At 40.5% G+C, this 24,438-nt stretch overlaps 1 protein-coding gene and 1 non-coding gene across 2 annotated transcripts; both read right to left on the bottom strand.

Moving 5' to 3' along the window:
* Positions 1–6,544: 6,544 nt before the first annotated feature.
* LOC129402300 (olfactory receptor 2G3-like) lies at positions 6,545–7,486 on the bottom strand. The gene has a single exon (XM_055128272.1). It carries the CDS (start codon positions 7,484–7,486, stop codon positions 6,545–6,547), a length of 942 nt encoding a protein of 313 aa, XP_054984247.1.
* A 15,619-nt stretch (positions 7,487–23,105) lies between these two features.
* Positions 23,106–23,187, bottom strand: TRNAS-UGA (transfer RNA serine (anticodon UGA)). Its single transcript has one exon. It is a non-coding gene; the product is annotated as a tRNA-Ser (tRNA).
* Positions 23,188–24,438: the final 1,251 nt, after the last annotated feature.

The raw sequence follows: 24,438 nt of genomic DNA, 5'->3' as shown, positions 1-24,438 counted from the left end.
GAACCCCGGTCGGCCGCGTGCAAGGCAAACGCCCTACCCGCTGTGCTATCGCTCCGGCTCCGACAGGCACATTCTTAAGTTTAACTGTAGTGTTGGTTGTAGTGGCTCAGATATATACATGCACTATTCTACACTCCAGAGAGGTTCAACACTCCTTTTGTCCCGATATTTCCTCCAGACCGCCTCATCTTGCACCACCACCCCCTTATCTCTCCTTCGCTAGTGTTTTTGATTTCGTAATCTAGGGCCAACAGTTTACCCATCTTTTCTATCTTCTATTCCCTTGACATGGCATTCTATAGACCATAAATTAGTAAAAACATCTGTTTGTTCTTATCCTTCTGACTTACTTCACTCAACATGATATATTCCAGTTCCATCCAAGTGGAAGCAAATTGCATGATTTCATCCTTCCTTGTGGCTGTTTAGTATTACATACCACAACTTCATTATCCATGCATCCATTATTGTATGGTTGGGTTGCATCCATAACCTGGCTATTGAAATAATGACTGCAACAAACATAGTAATGTATATCATATATCATCTTGAACAAATGTTTTGTTCTTGGGGGTAGATACCAAGAAGGCGAAAGGGACAAACACCTTTCCCCACCCAGGGTGGCACGGCACCATAGTTTAATGCTCAGTCCAGATGCATTTTTGCCAAAAGCCGCTGGGTTCCGATATTGGTCTGTGTGCCTCTAGGATCATGGCCATTCAGGAGCCATAAAGCCGTTTGTGGGCGGCAAGTGTGTCATAAGAATTTTGATGAGAATTACAATGAATCTATACTTTTGGCATAGGGTGGTCACTTTGACTTTATCAAGTCTTCCAATCTATGCACTTGAAATATTTTTACACTTCCTGGTATCCTCTAATATACCGTTCAATTGTAGCTTGCAATTTTTAGTATATGTTTTTTTCCTTTATTAAACTGATTCATAGTTTGTTTGACATTTTGAACTATTTTTAATGGAATCGCTTTCCTTATTTCTCTCTTCCACTTTATATGTATAGGGAAATGCAACTAATATTTTTTACTAATTTAATTTTGTGATCTACTTTGTTGTATTTGTTTATTGTTACTAAACTTTTAAAATTACAGTCATTGTGGTCTTCTGCATATATTATCAAGTCATTTGCAAACAGTGAGAGAGTAACTTTCTTCTCCACCTCATAACTCTTTTATTTCTTCTTCTTGCCTAGTTATTGTAGCAAGGAATTCAAAAACTATATCAAATAAGAGTAGAGAAAGTGGATCACTTTGCCTTGCACCTGATATGAAAGGAAAGGATTTTAGAGTTCTTTTTTGCTGTTCATTATGATGCTGGCTATGGAATTATTGCAAATAGTCTTTACTATCTTGAAGTATATTCCTTATATCCCTATATTTTTATGGAAGTTTTATCATGCATGGATGCTTAGTTTTCTTGTGAAAAGCTTTAGGAGTCAATTAATATCATTCATATTATTTCATACTTACTTTTGTTTATATTATAAACTACATTGGTTGATTTATGTATATTGAACCATCCTTGCCTCCCTATGATGATTCTCATTTGATCATGGTGTGTGATTCTTTTAACACAATGTTGGATTTAGTTAGCTAAGATTTTGTACCGTAATAATATAGACACACAGACCAATTAAACACAAAATGTTTGTTCACTTTTTTAAAAAATTAAGTAGTTTTTATCAACAGAACACTAGAATCAATTAAAATTTTTCACTAGCAGTTAATAGAAAGAATACAAAATCAAGAGTAAGAATAACTGGATGGGAAGTAATAAGGGACAGGGCTCGAGGTTCCTGGGTACATCGATGGTGGAGAGGAGTGGCATAACCATATACCCCAACTACAGGCTCAACAACACTTAAAGCATGGGATCCAAACTACAACAACTAAGCTTAAAATGTGCCTATCAAGATGGCAGATGTTGGGGGGTAAGGTGAGTGGGAAGAAATATAGGGGCAACAGAGGAAAGAAACTGACACTGGTGGTGAGACTGGTGCTGGAACACTGACACTCTTGTATGAATAACTTTGCCAAATATGGTCGCTTAATTTTAACAAAAGGGTAATAAAGGATACAAATTATTTTGGACTCTCGGTTATTTAAATAAGGAGATTATAATGCATTGATTGGTTACAAAAATGATGGGAAAGATATTCTCAGTTGAATTTAAGTTGGAGTAGAAAGACCAGAATGAACAACCATCGCAGGGTCAGAGCCAAGAATGTAGCAAAGGACTGGGCTTACCTGGAGGAAGCACCAACAGCTGGAGGCCTGTGACAGGAGCAGAAGCCAAAGAAAATGTTGTCTACCTGGAAATACGCCATTGCAAGCCACAAAGCACCTGGCTGAAGAGAGGTGGTGTCAGGATTTCACCAGAGAGTGAGGTTAAGAGTTGCCCACATGCGGTTCCTCCACTGTCTATAGATAGCAGAGCACTTCGCTGTTCCTTCGAATCTTTTTCAGCCCTGAAAGTTATGTTGTTGGATACTGGTACGGCCACCCCAGTCTTTTCGAGGGAGTTGTTTGTTTGCAGGATTGTTACCCATCCTTTGACTTTGAGTCTGTGTTTGCGCTGACTGTTCAGACGTGTGCCTTGTAGGCAGCAGAATGTTAAGTTCAGTTTCTGAATCCAATTAGTCACTCTCTGCCTCTTAATTGGTGCATTTCGACCATTGACATCGAGAGAGATTCTTGTCGTTGGGGTTTTGTGCCATCTTTCTACAAAGGTTTGTTGTGCTTTTAGGGTGGGTTCTTGTCTTACAGAAAGTAAGTCATTCTTTTATGGTTAGTTTTGAGTCTATGAAGGACCTGAGACGTTGTTTATCCATAAAATAGTGTATTATTCCTTTGAGTTGGAGTGAGAGTTTAGCCAAATAAAGTATTCTTGGTAAGGCGTTCATTTCATTGAGTTTTTTCACTATATCCCACCATTGTCTTCAGGCTTAGAGGGTTTCCTCTGATAGGTCTGCTGTAATTCTAAGGGTGCTCCTTTGTATGTGATTTCCTTCTTTGACCTTGCTGCTCACAGTTTTGTGTCTCTCTCCATGGCATCTATCATTCTGACTTCTGTCTTGGAGTCTTTTTTTTAGTGTCTCTTTAGTTGGAACCCTTTGGGCTCCTTGAATCCTGCATTCTCCAGCTCTGGGAACTTTTCAGCAATGATTTCTTTAACTATGGCTTTTTCATTGGTGTTTCCTCCCTTTCCTTCTGGGAGGGATACTGGGTTCATTGGTGGTGGAGCACGGGCAATGGTGAAGGGATGGGTTCTCGAACACTGTATGATGGAAACACAAGCACGAAAATGTGTAAATCTGTAACTGTACCCTCACGGTGATTCACTAATAAAAAATAATAATAATAAACAAACAAAAGAAAACCCTTTGCCAACCAAGCCCTCACTGAATATTGCTCTGCCGTGTGACCTAGATTGTAGGTTTGGGATGTTGACTATTTGAGTAGAGTTTTACTGCAGAGTGTTTCGATTCCTTGTAGTTTAGAGCTTGTGTGAGAACTGTTTCCGCTAGACTCTGGGAATGTGAAAGCACAAATAGTAAAATAAGAAGTCAACTTAATTGTCACAATCATTAGGTTTGTATCACTTTGCTTGTATCACTTGTCATCCCGTTGTTCATCAATTTGTTTGTGTGGGCGCCAGTAACATCTCCATTTGTCCCTGTTGCCTGCTAGTGTAGCCCAATGGCATCTGCTCAATCCAGGAACAGGACAAGCCTCAAACCATTCATTCAGGGTCTTGGCAAAGAAGTCTGACCATCTCGTAGGTGGGCAGCCACGAAGTCTTTGGACGTCCCGTAGAATCCAGTCGGTAGCAGCTCTAGTCCAGCAGTCATCTCTAAATTGCATTACGTATCCCGTCATCTGATTTTCGATGCCTTGGCAAACAAGACAGCATCCCTGATTCTTGACCGTTGATGGAGGTTGGAACTCCAGATTCCTTCTCTCACTTCAGTGAAACATGATACTCCAAGCATAACCCTTTTGATTCCTCTTTGGGATACCCAAATAGCATCCTGTTTCCTGTCTTCACAGGGCCCAGGTCTCTGAAGCATATGCTAGTGTAGGAAGAATGGTGGAGTTGAAAAGATGTGCCTGAGTCCGAGGGTCTTCGTCCTCTTAATCACTTTTTCAATGCTCTAGAAGGTGCTCCATGCTGCTTTCTTCTTATTGCACAGTTCCAGTGCCAGGTCATTTGTCATGTTGAGTTCTCGACCTCGGTACACATAACTGCTGCATTCGGAGATGTTCGTTCCGTTGAGGGCAAATGGAACATCAGGAACTGGTCTATTTCTCATGAATATTGTATTCATGAGATTCAGATGCAGTTTGACCTTTTCACACCCACAGTCAAAGTCCGCCAGTATTCGATACCCTAGAGCTGTCTCAATTCATTCCTTTGATCTCATTCACATTCCTCGCCCTCTGTTCTGAAATGAAGAGTTTGGGAGCACGTCTGCTTGGAAGGTCAGAGTTTAATTGTGAGTGCGAGTGCCCTTAGCAATGAAACACACTCTCTGCTTTACAAGAGCCCTTCCCTTCAGGCCCACAAAGATCTTGCAGTTTTTCATGCCAGCTTTTGAGGCACTTTAACATCTGGATATATGTGATCACATTGATAAAAATAACAGGCTTAATCATATTGCAATTTGTCGTATTTTTCTACCTTTTTAGCTATAGCTAATTGCCCTATCAACTTTTTCCCACAGGTGATTCTATTCTACTTTAAATGATTCTAAAGAAGCATAAAATTCCAGTTTTCCCACCAACTTGATTATTTCTTTCTTTTTCTTAAAACACCAGAACCTCACTTACCATGTTTTAAATTAATTTTAAACACAATGCAGAACTGGAGAGATAGCATAGGAGGTTAAAAACAAAAACAAAACCTTGCCTTGCATGTGGCCAACCACAGTTAGATCTCCAGCATCAAATATGGTTTGTCTTCCCCCTCGCCCCGCCCCCAACACTGCCAGGGAGCCTCCAGGAATAGCCCTGGAGCACCACTGGGTATGAACCAAACCCGGGGCCTAAAAGAAATTTAAACACATTCTTGAGTTTGCATTTAAATTTCTGACACATGGGGCTTTAGCAATAGCACAGCGGGTTGGGTGTTTGCCCTGCATGCTGCCGACCAGGGTTCGATTCCCAGCATCCTATATGGTCCCCCTGAGCACTGGCAGGAGTAATTCCTGAGTGCAGATCCAGAAGTAACCCCTGTGCATTGTCGAGTTTGACCAAAAAAGCAAAATAAATCAATAAATTTCTGACACATTTCCACCAAATATTCACTTGTAAGATGAGACTGAAATAAGAAATGGAGGAAGTGAGATAAGGAAAGAACACAGATTTTATTGGATATTGAAAAGGAGGAAGAAAGCAGTAATGAACTTTAGATCTATCATGAGAAAATGATGTACACTCATACCCTTCACTAAAAGAAGAAAATTGAGTCCTGGGAGTGACAAAGATTACACTTTGACTTTCTATTCTCCAGTCTCAGCAAAAACGTTTTTCTTACATTTTTCCAAGAATCTTCCAAAGATGTTCTATTTTTCTTATTTTCTTGCCTGTATTAAGTATCTAAGTTTTTCACTCTTAGTTTTACCTCCTCTCTCACATTTTATTTAAATTTAGCTATCTGTGACTCTTTGTTCTCATAATACAATAAACAACAATTTCACTAATGTTTGAAGAATACATATTTTAATTCTTCCACTTAGTGTTCTGCTCCTTCCCGTTCAGTCACAAACAGTTACAAACAATACAATGAGCCCTCACTAATTGCCAGCAAGTTCTTGGAAACAAAAATTTTATGTAAAAGTTTGTACTAAAAAAATTTATTTTGAATGATTCAATTTGTCCAATATCAGCTGTTTTTTTTATCATGTGACAACAAATTGAAGTTGATCATAGAAAAGTTATTGGAAAAACTTCTGTACTTTTTTAGTTGAGAATCTTTAACAGAACTTGACCCTCTATTCCTTAACACCTTAACTACCAGAACGTAAAATATTCACTGCTTCTATGTACAATATATTTTATCACTTTTTGTCATTAAAATAGAATATTCATAGTATTTAAAGATATAACCCATGTTTCTTAATATAAAGTATAACTGATAACATCAAAGATACTATTTTGCTTTATTTCAATATAATAAAAATTTTACCATTTCACCTCTGTTACTATCCCATCATATTATTCTACCTAGAGTTAAGCAATAAAGTATTCTTACTGTATATGCTAGTAAAAGAGTTTTTTCTTGAGAATTATCTTAAAAACTCTTCTTTTAATCTTCTAATTTCTTACTTTTGTTCATGCACACAACATAAACATTCATAACAAACAAGTTTCATGACCCTCCAAGGTGAATATAAGTGCTTTTTTCAAAACCATTTTATACATACAGAAAAATAATAAATGGGTATATTCTATAGGCAAGAGTAATTGTCAAATGATATCTCTTAAGTCACTTTCCAGCATATAAATTTCATGGCAGGCACTTCACATACTATTTCAGGCACTTTTCATCTATTCTCAACAGTCTCCTCAGAGCTCCCTTCACATCCTTATTCCTGAGAGTATATATGAGGGGGTTGAGGGTGGGAGTAAAAACTCCATAGAAGAGTGTAAGGAACTTTCCATCCACATAGCCATAGTACTTCTGCGGTTTGATGTATATGACCGAGCTGCTCCCAAAGAAGAAGGACACCACTATCAGATGAGAGCCACAGGTCCCAAGAACCTTGCGCCAAGCTTGGGCTGACTTAAGTTTTACCACTGCTTGTACAATGAGTCCATAGGAGACCAGTATCAATGACACAGGAATAAGGATGAGAACTAGTGTGGCAACAAAAAGCTGAACCTCATTTGCATGTGTGTCAATACATGACAACTTGACCATGGCAGGCACTTCACATACGAAGTGATCCAGATGATGACGCCCACATCGAGGAAGTTGGAGTGTGATCGATACTTGGATGAGACTATTTCCTATTCCACTTACCCATGCCATGCCTGCTAGGGCCTTGCAGAAGGAGGGGTGCATGATGGTGGTGTAATTGAGAGGTTTGCACACAGCTACATAGCGATCAAATGCCATGATAGTCAGGAGGACACATTCCGTGGAACCCATAGTTAAAAACACATAGAGTTGGATGACGCAGCCAGTCCAGGTGATGGTTTTGGCTGGTCCCTTCAAATTCCACAGTAACTGAGGGACAAGGGTGGTCGTGAACATCAGATCAAGAAAGGAGAGATTGGTGAGGAAGAAATACATGGGTGTCTGGAGTTTGGCATCCAGACGGGAAACCAGGATGATGACTGAGTTCCCAACAATCGTCAGAAGGTAGGAGACCAAAACCACCACAAAAAGGATGAACTCCACTCGGGGCTGGTCTGAGAATCCGAGCAAAACAAAATATCCATCATCTGTTTCATTGTTTGGTTCCATTGGTCTGTTGGGATAAAAAAGAAAAAATGGACACAGGAAACACTATTCAAAAAAAAAAAGTATTCTTTTTATATTATTTTTGCCTCAGTACACATTAGATCCACTTCCTATTTCTTGATAATTATCATTAAAGCTTCAGGTTTGAGTTATGCAATTTTGCTAGTAGAAGAGGAAGTAAAGATACAGACGTACAGTAATGCACAAATATTTTGATTAAAAAGACACTTAGGCAAAAACTAAAGGATTTAAAATAATGTTTTGGTATCTCCCTATCTCGGGCAACTCAGCAGTGATGCTCATAAGCCACCTCTGACTGGCACCAGATAATCTCATCATGGGCCACCACCCTGAGTCCCTGTCCTTCTCTCCCAGAAGGGAGCATATCGTGAATCTCACCATAACCGTGCCTTCGGACCTCGTGCCAGCCTGTTTGACAAGGGGCACCCCGGATGGGGTTGGGTGATACCCCTTTCGGCCCTAAGGGGCCAAGCCCTGGCAGCTGGAAACCTCAATGCCCCCAGCTTTCAGCTGCTCTCCACACACTTAGGCCCAGCCTCACTCACGAGTGGACCTATTCCTGGACACTTCATACCCCAGGCCACCTGGACTCCAAGAGCACTGCACCACATTGATGGAGTACAAAATAGGAGGCAACCAATCTTAGAGGCATATTTATTTTACAGATATATGTATATTACGTGTGTGTGTGCGCACAAGTCTCAACCTTTAGCAACAAACATGTTAGTGACCTCTTATAGAAGGGCTTAATGGCCCCTGGGTCAAATTCAACAATCTTCACACGCTTCCCTCTAGGAAACTTTTTGGAGCATTTGCAGTGGGTTTTCATAAAATATAATACAAAACATATTATTTCAGTTCTGCTTTGGGGCAAGGGTTAGGGTTTGGGATGGAAACATCCAAAATATCGTAGTGCGAAGGTGTAATGGTGGTGAATTGGTGGTTGAATATTAAATGTAATCAAATATTGTGAACTACTTTATAAAATAAAAATATTAAATAATATGAATAATGTTTGTGCCAGAGAGATGTACAGGGATTTAAGTACTTACATTGCATGCATCTGACCCCAGTTGTTTCCTGGCACCACACCCTAAGAGTGATCTCTGAACACAGATCCAGGAGCAAGCCTGAGCTCCACCAGGTGTGAACCAAATCCCAAAAGATAGTCAAATTAAAAACAGTAAGTTCAAAGATCCACGTATGTGCCTTAGCAATAATGGATGTGCTTGAAAGCTTGTGGGGTCCTGGGTTCAATCTCCAGTGCAGAAATTGAGGAGAAAAAATGTAAAAACTCACCCATATACATGCAGAGAAGAAGCACTGGCATTGTGTCACCTGTCTTCATTGTTCTGGTAATAAAATTTGTTAAGTATAAAATATTCTTTTGGGGCAGGAGCGATAGCACAGTGGGTAGGGCGTTTGCCTTGCAACGTGGCCGACCCGGGTTTGATCCCCGGCATCCCATATGGTCCCCCAAGCACCGCCAGGAGTAATTCCTGAGTGCAAAGCCAGGAGTAACCCCTGGCATCGCTGGGTGTGACCCAAAAAGCAAAAAATAAAAAAAAAATATTCTTTTATGTCTATTTCCTTACTTTTTAATATCTTCATCTGTGCCCCTTTTCTTTTTTTTTTCTTTTTGCATCAAGCCCAGTGGTGCTCAGGGTTGTTCCTGGTTCTGCACTAAGTAATCCTAGCAGAGCTTAGGGGACCATCTGGGATGCCAGGGATCAAACCCCAGATGGCTGCCTACAAGGCAAATACCCTAGAAGCTGAATTATCACTCTATGGGCATATCTTATTTGATTACTTACTTTTAGGAATTGTGAAAGCTAGAATTGTCATTTCACTCAGTTGTGTTTATAATTCTAAAAGGTAAATTAGGTAAATATAATTCTACATTTTTAATTACCGTCCTAAATTTTGTTTAATTAAATTTTGTATTAAGGAATATTTCAAAAATATAATTACTATATTGCAAGTGTCCAGCAGGGTGACTCGATGGTCACTCATATTGAAGAATGATCACAAACAAGATACTTAATATCTAGCCTCTCCTATGTTCAATATCGTTCACTTTTGTGTCTGGATGTATGTTGCATATGCTTAAGATTTTGATTTAAGTATATTCCAAGTGCACAATACCATTTTATTAACTATGGCAGCCTGCTGAACATTAACTCCTCAGAACTAATTCTCTTTCTAGTAAGCACCTGTGCCCTTTACTGATATTATCCTCGTTTCCTTTCCTTCCAGACATTGGGTACCACCATCCTATTCTATTCCCTGTTCTTCGGGTACCCACTTTGTCTAATTTTAGGCTCCTCATATACCTGATGCCATATAGTATTTGTCTTTCTCTGGCTGCTTCACCTCATGTAGCATAATGATGTTTCTCTGATTTGCACAGGTTATAGCTAATGTTGGAATTCCTACTTATTACTAAAATGATTAAATATGTATACAAAACAGATTATCTTTATTAATCCCTTGGAGGACATTTAGATAATTCTCATTTCTTTTCTTTATCTCCCTCTCACCCCTTTCCCAGAAGTTCTCATTTCTTATCTATTGTGCATAATTTCAGTGAACTTGCTCTATGCAGATTGATTTTTTAAATACTGTTTTAATACCCATATATGTATAAATTGATTTTAAGTCGTATTATTTTCCAGAATTGCTGTGTGAGGATTGGGACCAACCTCAGGTCATTGTTGATGGGATCTGTGCTAGAATTCTGTGTGTCCAAATGCAATTACTTTAAAAATTATGGGGCTTTTAGCCGGAGACTGCTCCGGAACAGCTCTTCCAAGAAGACCTTCTCCACTTCTACACATCCTTATACCTGACTAGCTTTCTGACCTGACTAAGTTGAAGACTAGCTATACCTTCTCCCACCTAGAAACTGGAGATGAGAAGTGGAGGCATTTGCCCTTCCACAGTTCAAGTCTAAGATAGATGGGTTGATACTTGTGTGTATGTGGATTAAAAGGAAGTGAAGATCTGAGAAACTGAAGAATCAAAAATTAGTGTTTGTGTTTGTCAAAATAATTAGAGTATATCATTCTCTATATAATTAGTGTTTGTGTATGTGTTTATACATGTATATGTATATATGGCTATATGTTCAACCCTATAACACATAACTTGACTGTAAAATACTTGGGGACCTGTATCTCCAAGTGGCTCATTAACGTGGAGCTCGAGAGTGTCTGGAGCAAGTTGATCCCAAAGGTGAATCTTCAAAGAATGCAATTCTCAAGGGAACTTTGCTCTATCTCTGACAGATGATATCAGAGATAAATTCCCTCACCTCATTACACTGTCCAGTGTATATATTAGTATATTCTTTGTAGGAGATGAAGGAAAAAGGGATGGTTATAGGGAAGCAATATCTTTTCTATTAGGAATTGCCTGGGAAATAAGGAATCAGGGCCAGAGAGATAGTACAGGGGTTAAGGTGCTTGCCTTGTACAGGATCTGCCCAAATAGATCTCCAGCCATGCACATGGTCCCCTGAGCACTGCAAGGAGTTACACCTAAGCACATAGCCAGGAGTAAATCCAAAGAACTGGATGGAGCTCAAAACCACTTTCAAAAGAGAAAAGAATTTAATTATATAATAAAATAAATGAGACAATTTTTTTTGTAATTAGTTATGTTCATTAGTAAGCATAGAACTGAAGATGTGGTTCATCAGTACAGAATTTTACTTTTATGTGTGAGGTCCTGGGTTCGATTGCTGGTGTAAAAATAAGAAGGTTTTAATGAGCATGAGTATTTTTAAATTTCTATAAATTTTTACCACTTCAGTGCCTCAACTATGGTTTTTATAATGAATGCATCAAATTTATTTGAAGAAGTTCAGTACTATTGATCATCAAGTTTATTATCATATTTCCTTGTCTTTTTTCTTTCTCCTTTCCAATGTTTTTTATGCTTCTGTTTTTTTATTTAGGCACTGTGATTTTAAAAGTTGTTGACAGGAGGGTTTCAGGCATACAGGGTTCCAACACCAGTCCGAACATCAGTGTCCACATTCCTCCATCAATGACCGCAGTTTCCCTCCCACCCCCTCACCCTATCTCCTTGACAGGCACATTCTTAAGTTTAACTGTAGTGTTGGTTGTAGTGACTCAGATATATACATGCACTATTCTACACTCCAGGAATGTTCAACACTCCTTCTTTTGTCCTTATATTTCCTCCAGACCGCCTCATCTTGCATCAACACCCTCTTATATCTCCTTCGCTAGAGTTTTTGTTTTGTAAAATCAGACCAAGGGTCTGTCCATATTTTCTACCTTCTGTTCCCTTGACATGGAAGCCTATAGACCGCAAATTGTAATAACATGTATCTGTTCTAATCCTTCTGACTTATTTCACTCAACAGGAGATTCTCCAGTTCCATCCGAGTTGAAGCAAATTGCATGATTTCATCCTTCCTTGTAACTCTTTAGTATTATATACCACAACTTCATTATCCACACATCCATTATTGGATGCTTGGGTGGTTCCGTAACCTGGTTATTGAAATACTGACTGCAACAAACATAGTGATGCATATCATATATCTTCTTGAATGAATGCTTTTTTCTTAGGGGTAGATACCAAGAATTATACTCAGAATCATTGGGAGTTCTATTTAGACTTTTTTTGAAGGATCTTCATATTGTTTTCCAAAAGGGATGGAATAGACAATATTCCCACCCACAGTGTATGAGAGGTTCTCTTTTACCACATCCTTGCCAACACAGGTTGTTTGCGTTCATTTTGATACATGTCTTTGTCACTGGCATGATATGCTCCCTTATTGTCTAAGTCCTTGAAGAATGTCATTAGAATTTGATGACAATTTCAGTGAGTCTGTATATTTTGGCATAGGTTGGTCACTTGTATCACTTGTCGTCCCGTTGATCTGATTTGCTTGAGCGGGCGCCAGTAACGTCTCCATTTGTCCCTGTCACATGCTAGTATAGGGTGGTCATTTTGACTTAATCAAGTCTTCCAATCCATGTACTTCAATTATTTTTCACTTCCTGGTGTCCTCTAATATCTTTCAATTGTGGCTTGCAATTTTCAATACGTTTTTGCCTCTATTTAACTCATTCATAGTTGTTTGATATTTTGAACTATTTTTAGTGGATCTCTTTCCTTATTTCTCTCTTCCACTTCTTTATATGTATAGAGAAATGCAAATTATTTTTATTTACTATTTTGATTTTGCGAAACTTTGTAATCTTGGACATTGGGCTCAATGTGGCCTGGGAGCAGAGATCCTCTGCCCATATTCCCCCGGTCTCTGGCGACCCAGTGTCACACCCACAAGCCACCTCCTGCCCATGCCAGACAATCCCCTCATCGGCCACCATCCAGAACCCATGGCTGCTTCTCCCAAAAGGGAGCATAAAATGAGTCACCCTAACCCTGCCAACAGACTCCGCGCCAGGCTGTTTTCACATGGGGCACCACAGAGAAAGGCGGGTGAGAGTCCACCCCCCTGCCCTCAGGGACCCAGCCCAACAGCCAACAAATACAACCCAAACACTGCCACACTCCAGGCCGCTTTCCGCACACTTGAGCCGAGCTTCACATACTTTCAGACATAGATACCGAAGCTCACATCACGCAAATTTAACAACATGTTACTGATATCCTAGAGAATGTCTGAATGGCTCCTGCCAAAACAGAACAATCTTCACTCTGTTTTCTACCACTGTCACTGCCATCCTGTTGCTCATCGATTTGCTCAAGTGGACACCAGTAATGTCTCCATTGTAAGACTTATTGTTACTGTTTTTGGCATATTGAATATGCCACAGGGAGCTTGCCAGGTGTGGGCGAGATACTCTTAGTAACTTCCTGGGCTCTCCAAGAGGGGCAGACCAAGTGCAAGGCAAACGCCCTGCCACTTCTGCTACCACTCCAGCCCCTGTTTTCTAAATGAACACTTTTTTTGTAAGCATGTTCAGAAATTCTTTGTAACAAACAGTACAAAATATATTCATTCCTTTGTGTTTTGGGACTGGGATTGGGGCTTGGGATGGAAACATCCGAATTTGGTGGTGGGAAGGTGTAATGGTGGTGGGAAGGTGTAATGGTGGTGGGATTGGTGTTTGAATATTAAATGTAATCAAATATTGCGAAGTAACTTATAAAATTAAAAAAGAATCTGGGAAAGAGACCAGAACAGACTGACTTGTCTGAAACCAAGAACATGTAATCAGCAGGGATAGAGAAGGGATCACTAAGTCAATGACAGTAGGAAGGATCGCTCCGGATGGGAGATGTGTGCTGAAAGTAGACAAACAACTGAATTTGATGGCCTCTAAGTATCTGTATTACAAACCATAATGCCCAAAAGGAGAGAGAGAGTATGGGGGAAATTGTCTGCCTTAGAGGCAGGGGAAGGGGTGGGATGATGAGGGGGAGGAATACTGAGGACATTGGTGGTGGAAAATGTACCCTTGTGGAGGGAAGGGGGAAAAAAAGATCATGCAACCTTGCAGGACATGCAAGTCACATTTGTGCAGGTCCTGAAGAGTATATACATTCCTCATGAGTTTGTGTTTGAGTCAAATATCCCAGAAGATGTCTTAGGTGTTTTTGCTGTGGTGGAGTCATCTTAGTATTGGATCACTCCGTGTGCACCGCTGCACTTGCACAAATCAGGGCTTCTGCAAAGTATTCTTCAGACAAGGGAAAGTAGTCTTCCAATAGCGCAAAGTAGTCTTCCGACAGCATGTTTCACACCCTTATTCCTCAGCGTGCAAATGAGGAGGTTGTGGGTTGGGGTCACAACCTTACAAGGAGGATTTTGCTTTGCATATGTGATAGGAACTATTTTTGTCAACTTCCTTGAGAATAACTCCTTAAAGAAATCAGGATCCGTGATAAGGGCAGAAAGAGCAAGACTAACGCAAGAAAGAACACCTGGAGCGGTTGGAGTGGGTGTCCATACCCGCAAGTTTAATCATCTAGGGCGCCTTGCAGAAAGAATTATAGATGTGCCGGTGTCCTCAGGGAGATATCAGGAGGCCGGTGGTATTCTGGATGAGCACGTTTCCCCCCCGCGCCGTACATCCAAGAAATGCCTGCAGAGCCACATAGCGATCAAAAGCCATCATAGGCCAGAGGACACACTAGGTGGTGCCCGACCCAGGGTCACGTGGAGCTGGACAGTGCAACCAGGGACAGCAATGACCTTGCCACCTCTCGGGTTCCACAGCAGCTGGGGGCCAAAGCTGGTGGTAAAGCAAATGCCAACCAGGGAGAGCTGAGTGAGGAAGAGTACATGAGGGGGGGTGGATTTTGGGATCTATGGAAGAGACCAGAATGATGAGCGTGAGTGAGGTAGGACACCAGCTCTATGACAGAAAAGAGGATGTTTTCCTAGTGAGGCTGGTCAGAGAAGGTCACCATGATAAAGTCTGGGTGGACACTGCCTTTGAGGAAGTCCATGACGCTGGTCAGAAAAAGAATTCTAGGAATATTGTCTTGGGATTAGAAAGAGGATCGTGTGTAGGCTACGGGTCCTAAACTCAGCTCTTGAGAAGAACTCAGAGAAGCACTGACTGAGGGAGAAATAATGGTCATTCGTGCCAGACATTTTAGCAAGGAGCCCTTGGGTGCTTCAGCAGGTGCTAGCAAGGGTACAGAGAGACAGAGGGAGGCTAATGGCATCAGCAGAGAGTTTTCCTGAGAGATAAGGCGAGACTAGTGAGATAAAGTTTATCAGGGAGAGAGAAAGAGAGTGAAGAGGAAAAGGCTGTCAAAGCATATAATGAATTTAGTTAATTTACAGCTTATGAAAAAAATCACTCAAATTAAATTGGGGAAGAACAGGCACATCAAATTATTCACAGCATATGTGAACAGTAAGTGTAAATAACATTCAAGTTCTTCATTATTTTAAAGTGAACATTTTTAATTTCTTTAAATTAGTAAATCATAGTTTCTAAAGAAAATTGAAGTTATTTTTTGTATGACCGAAAGTCCACAATCCTGTAACATTAGTCTAAACTTAAAAGGAAAGTCCACCATCTTTTAACACTAGTTTAAACTACTATATATATAGTAGGTGTATAATTTCACAACTATTCAAAGTGTATGTTAGTATTGCACACCCTGCACCACTTTGTTAATGATGTTGATTTAATAATGTATTAGGAACAAGCCTCTTAGCCCTCTTGATGTGTAGTGCTTAAGAAGCTGCCCAGCTTTCTTATCTTGCACGTTCAAAAAGGAGTCTTTGATTCTGAATAGAGAGAATAAGGATCAGGAAAGGAGGGGTCTTCGGTGGGATTTTTTAAAAGTTACCTCAGTCTACATCAAAGTTACTGTAATTTTCACTTCATAAAAGACTAAGGAGGGGGTATGATGCCACTAGCAGGTCAACCTGTACCTGTGGGGCGAGTGTATCAGCAGCCTAATGGTGCGTTCAGACTTCCAGATACCCCCAAATTGCTGTTGTGCCTTTGGCCAGACTCCAACAACTTGCAGCCAAGTTTACCAAGAAATTAAGCGGCCAAAAGTTAGATATGTGGGAGACACACCCATAAACCACCACCGGCTCAGCTATACAAGCTCATTTATTGGCCTTAATTCAGAGACCCATAAATCTCCAAAGAGATCAAAAGATGCAGTTAGAGCCTGTAGAGCAGAGGTAGGGAGGAACCCGTGCCACACTCAAGGTCACTCCCCACGTGCTTTGGCCCAGTCTCATGCATGAGTGAAGTCCTATGGAACCCAGGTAATGTGGAACTTCGTGACCTTGGACTCTGGACCCAACAGGACCAGGAGTGAAGATCCTCTGTCCGCTTTCCCCAGTCTCCAGTAACCCAAGGTTCATGCCCATAAGCCACCTCCTGCCGGCGCCAGATAATCTAGTCATTGGCCACTGCCCAGACATGAGGCTCCCATAATCATGCCATGGACTCCACACCAGGTTGCTTCACAGGCGGTACCCTCCCCTCCCCAAGGGATCCAGCTCCAGCAGCCAAAGACCTCCACAACCCAACCACCTCCATGCTCAAGGCCACATCCCATGTAACGGAGCCGAGCCTCACATATGAGTAAACATATTCCAGACTGCATAGCTGCAAAATCGGCAGTGCAACACATTATAAAACACTCCTTACCCATTCTCCACAATTACCACACCATGATTGATGGGGTTCAGATAGTAAGCAATAAATCATAGAGGGAAATATATACATATGCAGATAAACATATTTTCAGAGATGTATATAAAAGCTCACACTACCAAAATATTACAAACATGTTAATGATCTCTATAGAATGCCTTAATGGTTCCAGCCAAAATTGAATAATCTTCACACTGTTTCTTATATGAACATCTTTTGTAAGCATGTTCAGCAGTTCTTCATATCAGACAATACGAAATATATTACTTCATATGTCCCTGTGACAAGGATTGTGGTTTGGGATGGAAATATCCCAAATTTGGTGGAAGAAAGATGTAATGGTGGTTGGATTGGTGTTTGAATATTGTGTGTAATCAAACATTGTGAATCAACTTAATAAAATTAAATTTTTTTAAAAAAAGTAATGTGGAAATTATGCCCAATTCAATCACCTTAAACAATGGCTGAATAAATAGCAGTGCTCCTACATTATAATGATAAAAAAAACACTAAGGGCCAGCCGCCCTAGCCCGTGTCCTCCGCGCCCCGGCTCCTGACCTGGCCCCCTAACTGCGGCCCGCCCTCGCAGGAAGACGCTGGGGGAGTGTCCCGTATCCTAGTGGGCGTGGTCTTAAAAGTGGGCGTGGCCTCCTCTCAGAGCGGCCGCAGTTATTCTTTGTTACCTCAGCTCAATCTGTACTTGTATTTCTTTGAAAATTCACTTTTGCAATCTCAAACACGCAAAATAGCCATTAGCTTAGTCTGACAATATAAAAGCTGTCAGTTAATAAGGGAAGTTTGGCACGATCAGAAAACCTTCTTTCCACAAGAAGAAAAAGGAATAAATAACTACAAAGCTCCTACTCTATACTTCCGTAACAATATGAGGAAGCAGCGAAAATCCCCTCCACCAAGAGAGGGAGAAGATAAAATTCCAGAAACATCAATGGGGGCTACTCACATCTACAACCTCTCAGATAAACAATTCAGAGAGGAGATCTGTAGGAGAGTCGACCTACTCCAAGCAACCATGGAACAGACATCCAATAAACTAAGGGAGGAGATGAATGAAGCACTGGAACGGTCCACCAAGAAAATACAGGAAGAAATGAGAACAGAAATCTCAAACCTACGAACGGAAGTCACACAAATAAAGGAATCGGTAGACGAATTAAAAATCTCTCTAGATGCCCTCAACAGTAGAATGACTACAGCTGAAGAAAGAATCAGCGACCTGGAAGATGAGCTGCAGAAAGCTTATAGACAACAACAAATCATGGCCAAAGACCTCAAGATGGCTATAGAGCGAATCAGAGCCCTGGGGGATGACTTCAAGAGAAACAACATAAGAATCATTGGAGTACCAGAACCACAGGGAAGTAACCCCAATGAAAAAAACACAGTCAAAGACATCATTGCTAAGAAATCCCCAGAGTTGGAGAAGGCAGGCATCCAGATACAAGGAGTCCGAAGAGTACCAGGAAAAAGAGACCCGAATAAAAAGACTCCAAGGCATATCATAGTCAGAATGACAGATGCTATGGATAGAGACACAATTCTGCAAGCAGCAAGGTCAAAGAAGGAAGTCACATACAAAGGAGCACCCCTCAGATTTACAGCAGACCTGTCAGAGGAAACCCTCCGAGCCCAAAGACAATGGTGGGACATAGTGAAAAGACTCAACGAAATGAATGCCTCACCAAGAATACTTTATCCGGCTAAACTCTCACTCAAACTCGAAGGAACCATACACTACTTCTCGGATAAACAACAGCTCAGGTCCTTCATAGACTCAAAACCAAACTTGAAAGAAGCTCTAAAGGGGCTACTGTAAGACAAGGTGGAGCCACATAAAAACAACAAATACCACATAAATATGACACAAAATCCTATCACAATAATCTCTCTCAATGTCAACGGCCTAAATGCACCCATAAAGAGACACAGAGTGGCAAAATGGATCCAGAAATTAAACCCATCATTCTGCTGCCTGCAAGAAACACACCTGAACAAACAGAGTAAACATAGACTCAAAGTCAAAGGATGGAAAACAATCCTGCAAGCAAACAACCCCCTTAAAAAAGCTGGAGTGGCCATCCTAATATCCGACAACATAGATTTCAGGTTGAAAAAGATTAAAAGGGACAGCGAAGGTCATTTTCTGTTTATCAAGGGATATGCACAACAGGAAAAAATCACACTCTTAAACATATATGCACCTAATGAGCGACCAGCTAAATATTTAAAACAACTCCTAGCAGACTTCAAAGAGGACATCACTAACAGCACAATAGTAGTCGGAGACTTCAATATGGCCTTATCGCCTCTAGATAGATAGACAAGAACAAAACTCAACAAGGAAACACTGACTCTGAAAGAAGAAATTGAAGAGAGAGGCCTAATAGGCCTATACAGGGCCTTACACCCCCAAAAGAAAGAATACACATTCTTTTCCAGTGCACACGGAACATTTTCTAAAATAGACCATGTATTGGGCCCCAGAACATACCTCAATAGAATCGGAAAAATAGAAATTGTATCAACCATCTTTTCAGACCACGATGCGCTGAAGATAGAAGCTAACCACTCACTGACAGGGAGAATCAAGTCAAACACTTGGAAATTAAGCAATTCAATGTTGAACAATGAGTGGATCAGGAAGGAAATCAAGGAAGAAATCAAAAAATACTTAGAAACAAATGAGAATGAAGACACGAGATGCCAAAACCTATGGGACGCAGCTAAAGCCGTGTTAAGGGGAAAATTTATAGCTCTCCAAGCATTCCTCAGGAAGGAAGAAAGGGCCCACATAGATAGCTTGACTTCACGACTCAAGACCTTAGAAAAGGACCAGAAAAAGGAACCCAAACCAGATCGAAGGAAAGAAATAATAAAAATTAGAGCAGAAATTAATGACATGGAAACCAAAAAGACAATCCGAAAGATCAATGAAACAAAGAGCTGGTTCTTCGAGAAAATAAACAAGATTGATAAACCGCTAGCAAGACTCATAAAGAAAGAAAGAGAAAGAACCCTAATAAATCGAATCAGAAATGAAAAGGGGGACAACATAACAGAAACCAGTGAGATTCAAAAGATCATTAGAGACTACTTCGAAAGTCTATATGCCACAAAACAGGAGAACCTAAAAGAAATGGATGGATTCCTCGATTCCTACAATCTCCCAAGACTGAACAAAGAAGACTTGGAATACCTGAATAGACCCATCAATGTTAAGGAAATTGAAACTGTGATCAAAAACCTCCCCAAAAACAAAAGCCCAGGCCCAGATGGTTTCACTGGCGAATTCTTCCAAACATTTAAAGAAGACCTGCTGCCTGTTTTCCTCAAACTTTTCCAGGAAATTGAAAAAACAGGAAATCTCCCAAACAGTTTCTATGAAGCACACATCTCCCTAATACCAAAAGCAAACAAAGACACCACTAAGAAAGAAAATTACAGACCAATATCCCTGATGAACACCGATGCGAAGATCCTCAACAAAATACTGGCAAATAGGATCCAACAACTCATCAAAAAGATCATACATCACGACCAAGTGGGATTCATCCCAGGGATGCAAGGATGGTTTAACATTCGGAAATCAATCAACATAATCCACCATATCAATAAAAGCAAAGATAAAAACCATATGATCATATCAATAGATGCAGAGAAAGCATTTGACAAGATCCAACATCCTTTCATGATGAAAACCCTCGCCAAAATGGGGTTTGGAGGAACTTTCCTCAAGATAGTCGAAGCCATCTATCACAAGCCTACGGCAAGCATTATCCTCAACGGGGAAAAACTAAGGACCTTTCCTCTGAGATCAGGCACAAGACAAGGATGCCCACTCTCACCACTCCTCTTCAATATAGTACTGGAAGTACTTGCGATAGCTATTAGACAAGAAAAAGAGATTAAGGGCATCCAGATAGGAAAGGAAGAAATCAAACTCTCACTATTTGCAAACGATATGATACTATATCTAGAGAAGCCTAAAACCTCTACTAAGAAACTCTTAGAAACAATAGACTTATACAGTAAAGTTGCAGGCTACAAAATCAATACCCAAAAATCCATGGCCTTCATATATGCAAACAATGAGGCAGAGGAAAGGGACATAAAAAAAGCAATCCCATTCACAATCGTGCCCCAGAAAATCAAGTACCTTGGAATCAGCTTAACCAAGGAAGTAAAAGTCCTCTACAAAGAAAACTACAAAACGCTACTCCATGAAATCAAAGAGGACATGAGGAAATGGAAACATATACCCTGCTCATGGATAGGGAGAATAGACATTGTCAAAATGGCAATACTCCCCAAAGCATTATGGAGATTCAACGCGATCCCTATAAGTATACCCATGACATTCTTCAAAGAAATGGATCAAGCAATCTTAAAATTCATATGGAACAACAAACGTCCAAGGATAGCTAAAACAATTTTTGGGAAAAAATACGACGGGAGGCATCACCCTCCCCAACCTCAATCTTTACTACAAAGCAGTAACAATTAAAACAGCATGGTACTGGAACAAAGGCAGAGCCGTAGACCAATGGAACAGGGTGGAATACCCTTACACACAACCCCAAATGTATGATCATCTAATCTTTGATAAGGGAGCAAGAGATGTGAATTGGAGCAAGGAAAGCCTCTTTAACAAATGGTGCTGGCACAACTGGACAACCACATGCAAAAAAATAGGCGTAGACCTTGACCTGACACCATGCACAAAAGCCAGATCAAAATGGATTAAAGACCTCAACATTAGACCACAAACCATAAGGTACATTGAAGACAAGGTCGGCAAAACCCTCCACGGTATTGAAGATAAAGGTATCTTCAAAGGTGACACGGAACTAAGCAATCTAGTAAAAACAGAGATCAACAAATGGGACTACATCAAACTAAAAAGCTTCTGCACCGCAAAAGATACAGTGACCAGAATACAAAGACTATCCACAGAATGGGAAAGGATATTTACACAATACCCATCAGATAAGGGGTTGATATCAATGGTATATAAAGCACTGGTTGAACTCTACAAGAAGAAAACATCCAACCCCATCAAAAAATGGGGCGAAGAAATGAACAGAAACTTTACCAAAGAAGAAATACGAATGGCCAAAAGGCACATGAAAAAGTGCTCTACATCACTAATCATCAGAGAGATGCAGATCAAAACAACCACAAGATACCACCTCACACCACAGAGACTAGCACACATCCAAAAGAACAAAAGCAACCGCTGTTGGAGAGGATGTGGGGAGAAAGGGACCCTTCTACACTGCTGCTGGGAATGCCGACTGGTTCAGCCCTTCTGGAAAACAATATGGACGATTCTCAAAAAATTAGAAATTGAGCTCCCATTTGACCCAGCAATACCACTGCTGGGAATATATCCCAGAGAGGCAAAAAAGTATAATCGAAATGGCATCTGCACATGTATGTTCATCGCAGCACTGTTTACAATAGCCAGAATCTGGAAAAAACCCGAATGCCCTAGAACGGATGACTGGTTGAGGAAACTTTGGTACATCTATACAATGGAATACTATGCAGCTGTTAGAAAAAAGGAGGTCACAAATTTTTTATTTAAGTGGATCGGCATGAAAAGTTTCATGCTAAGTGAAATGAGTCAGAAAGAGAGAGACAGACATAGAAAGATTGCACTCATCTATGACATATAGAATAACAGACTGGGAGACTAACACCCAAGAATTGTAGAAACAACTACCAGGAGGTTGACTCCATGGCTAGGAGGCTGGCCTCACATTCTGGGGAAAGGGCAACTCAGAGAAGGGATCACCAACTATAATGTAGTCGAAGGCCATGTGGGAGAAGGGAGTTGCGGGCTGAATGAGGGCTAGAGACTGAGCACAGTGGCCACTCAACACCTTTATTGCAAACCACAACAGCTAATTAGAGGGAGGGAACAGAAGGGAATGCCCTGCCACAGTGACAGGGTGGGGTGGGGGGAGATGGGATTGGGGAGGATGGGAGGGATGCTGGGTTTACTGGTGGTGGAGTATGGGCACTGGTGAAGGGATGGGTTCCCGAACTTTGTATGGGGGAAGCATAAGCACAGATGTGTATAAATCCGTAACTGTACCCTCATGGTGATTCATTAATTAAAAATAAATAAATTTCTTATTAAAAAAAAGACTAAGGAAGCCAAGGTCTTAATGGAATTTTTGAAAGTACAAATACTTATAAATATAAAGATTTTAATGTACTTATAATACAAAGCATACTCACTAAATTTTTGATGCACTTCACGTTTAGGATTAGAAAGACTTTGTTGCATGTCATCAGTAAAAATGACAATAAACATTGCTCCAATATTCTTTCATAATGGAAGAGCATATCTTGAAAAAGTTATATTAGTTGTTGTAAAGTTAATCATGGGATAAATATATAAAGCAATTATCAATGATGCTACCAACATCCGCTGTGAGCAGGATTTGAACCTGTGTGGGGAGTCCCCGTTGGATTTCAAGTCCAACGCCTTAACCACTAGGCCATCACAGCTCAGTACTAAGACATATTTCATGTTCTTGACCTACCATATAGTGATAACATAGTGCCTTGCCATTCTCAGAACACTGATTTCAAAATACTAAGTTTCAGTGATATTTTGTGCCATAGTCAGTGGTACTTGGTGCTTGGGGAACCATGTGCTGGTGGGAATCTAACCCAGAGAATAGAGATCTAACCTAGGGCTTCTACATGCAAAGCATTTGTTCCAGCCCTTTTAAGCCTTCTCCAGAGCCTAAAAACATTAAATCTTATTGGTGACTGCTGGAGCGATGAAACAGTGGGTAGGGCATTTGCCTTGCACGTGGCCAACCTGGGTTTGATTCCTCTGCCCCTCTCAGAGAGTCTGGCAAGCTACCGAGAGTGTCTCGCCCACACAGCAGATCCTAGCAAGCTACCGGTGGCATATTCGATATGCCAAAAACAGTAACAATAAGTCTCACGTGAAGACGTTACTGGTGCCTGCCCGAACAAATCAATGAACAATGGGATGACAGTGACAGTGATACCGTGATCAATGATGATGACTCATATCTAATTATATTATGTAAAAATGTTGCATGTCAAAAATTAATGAAAAGAAATGAACTCACATGAAAGTTATATGAGAGTCTGGACTCTAAACACCATAAAGTACCTCGTGGGCTTTGAGGAACCATACAGGTGCCAAGGATTGAACCCAGGTAGGCCAAAGTTAAATGGGGGAGGCACCGAAGTTTTCTGATTTCAAACTACACTACAAAGCTACCATAACTAAAACATGATGTTACCGGGCATTTAAAAAATATATGTAGACCAGTAATAGAGAAGCAAGAGCCATGAAATAAACTCTCACATATGGTAAGTAAACTCTTAACAAGGAAAACAAGAACAATAAACAGGAAAGAATGTACTTTAAAAAAGAAAAAGAATGTTCTTTTTGAGAAATGTTCTGGGAAGACAATAGCCACATGCAGATGTATAAAATTGAGCACCTATTTTAAAGCACTTACAAACATGAACTTGAAAGGAATTAAAGAATTAAAATAATACCTGAAGCCAAAATTGTCATTAAAGGAAATATTATAGAGACCTAACTCAACACTAACTCTATGTGAAATTCCTGTGCATTGGTTTGGTTTTGCATCTGGTGGTACTTTGGGGCTATTCCTAGCTCTGTGCTCAAAGGGGACTCCTGGAAAAGCTCAGGGGACCATACGTGGTATTGGAGATTCAAACAAGGGTGGGCCAGACACATGCAAGGGA

The sequence above is a fragment of the Sorex araneus genome, chromosome 2, assembly GCF_027595985.1.
Source record: "Sorex araneus isolate mSorAra2 chromosome 2, mSorAra2.pri, whole genome shotgun sequence".
NCBI lineage: Eukaryota > Metazoa > Chordata > Mammalia > Eulipotyphla > Soricidae > Sorex > Sorex araneus.
The sequence above is the reverse complement of the archived record's forward strand: the minus strand, read 5'-3'. Positions and strand labels throughout refer to the sequence as shown.

Excerpts from the sequence above, each read along its gene's own strand:
- LOC129402300 (XM_055128272.1), bottom strand. The coding sequence starts at position 7,486 with ATGGAACCAAACAATGAAACAGATGATGGATATTTTGTTTTGCTCGGA.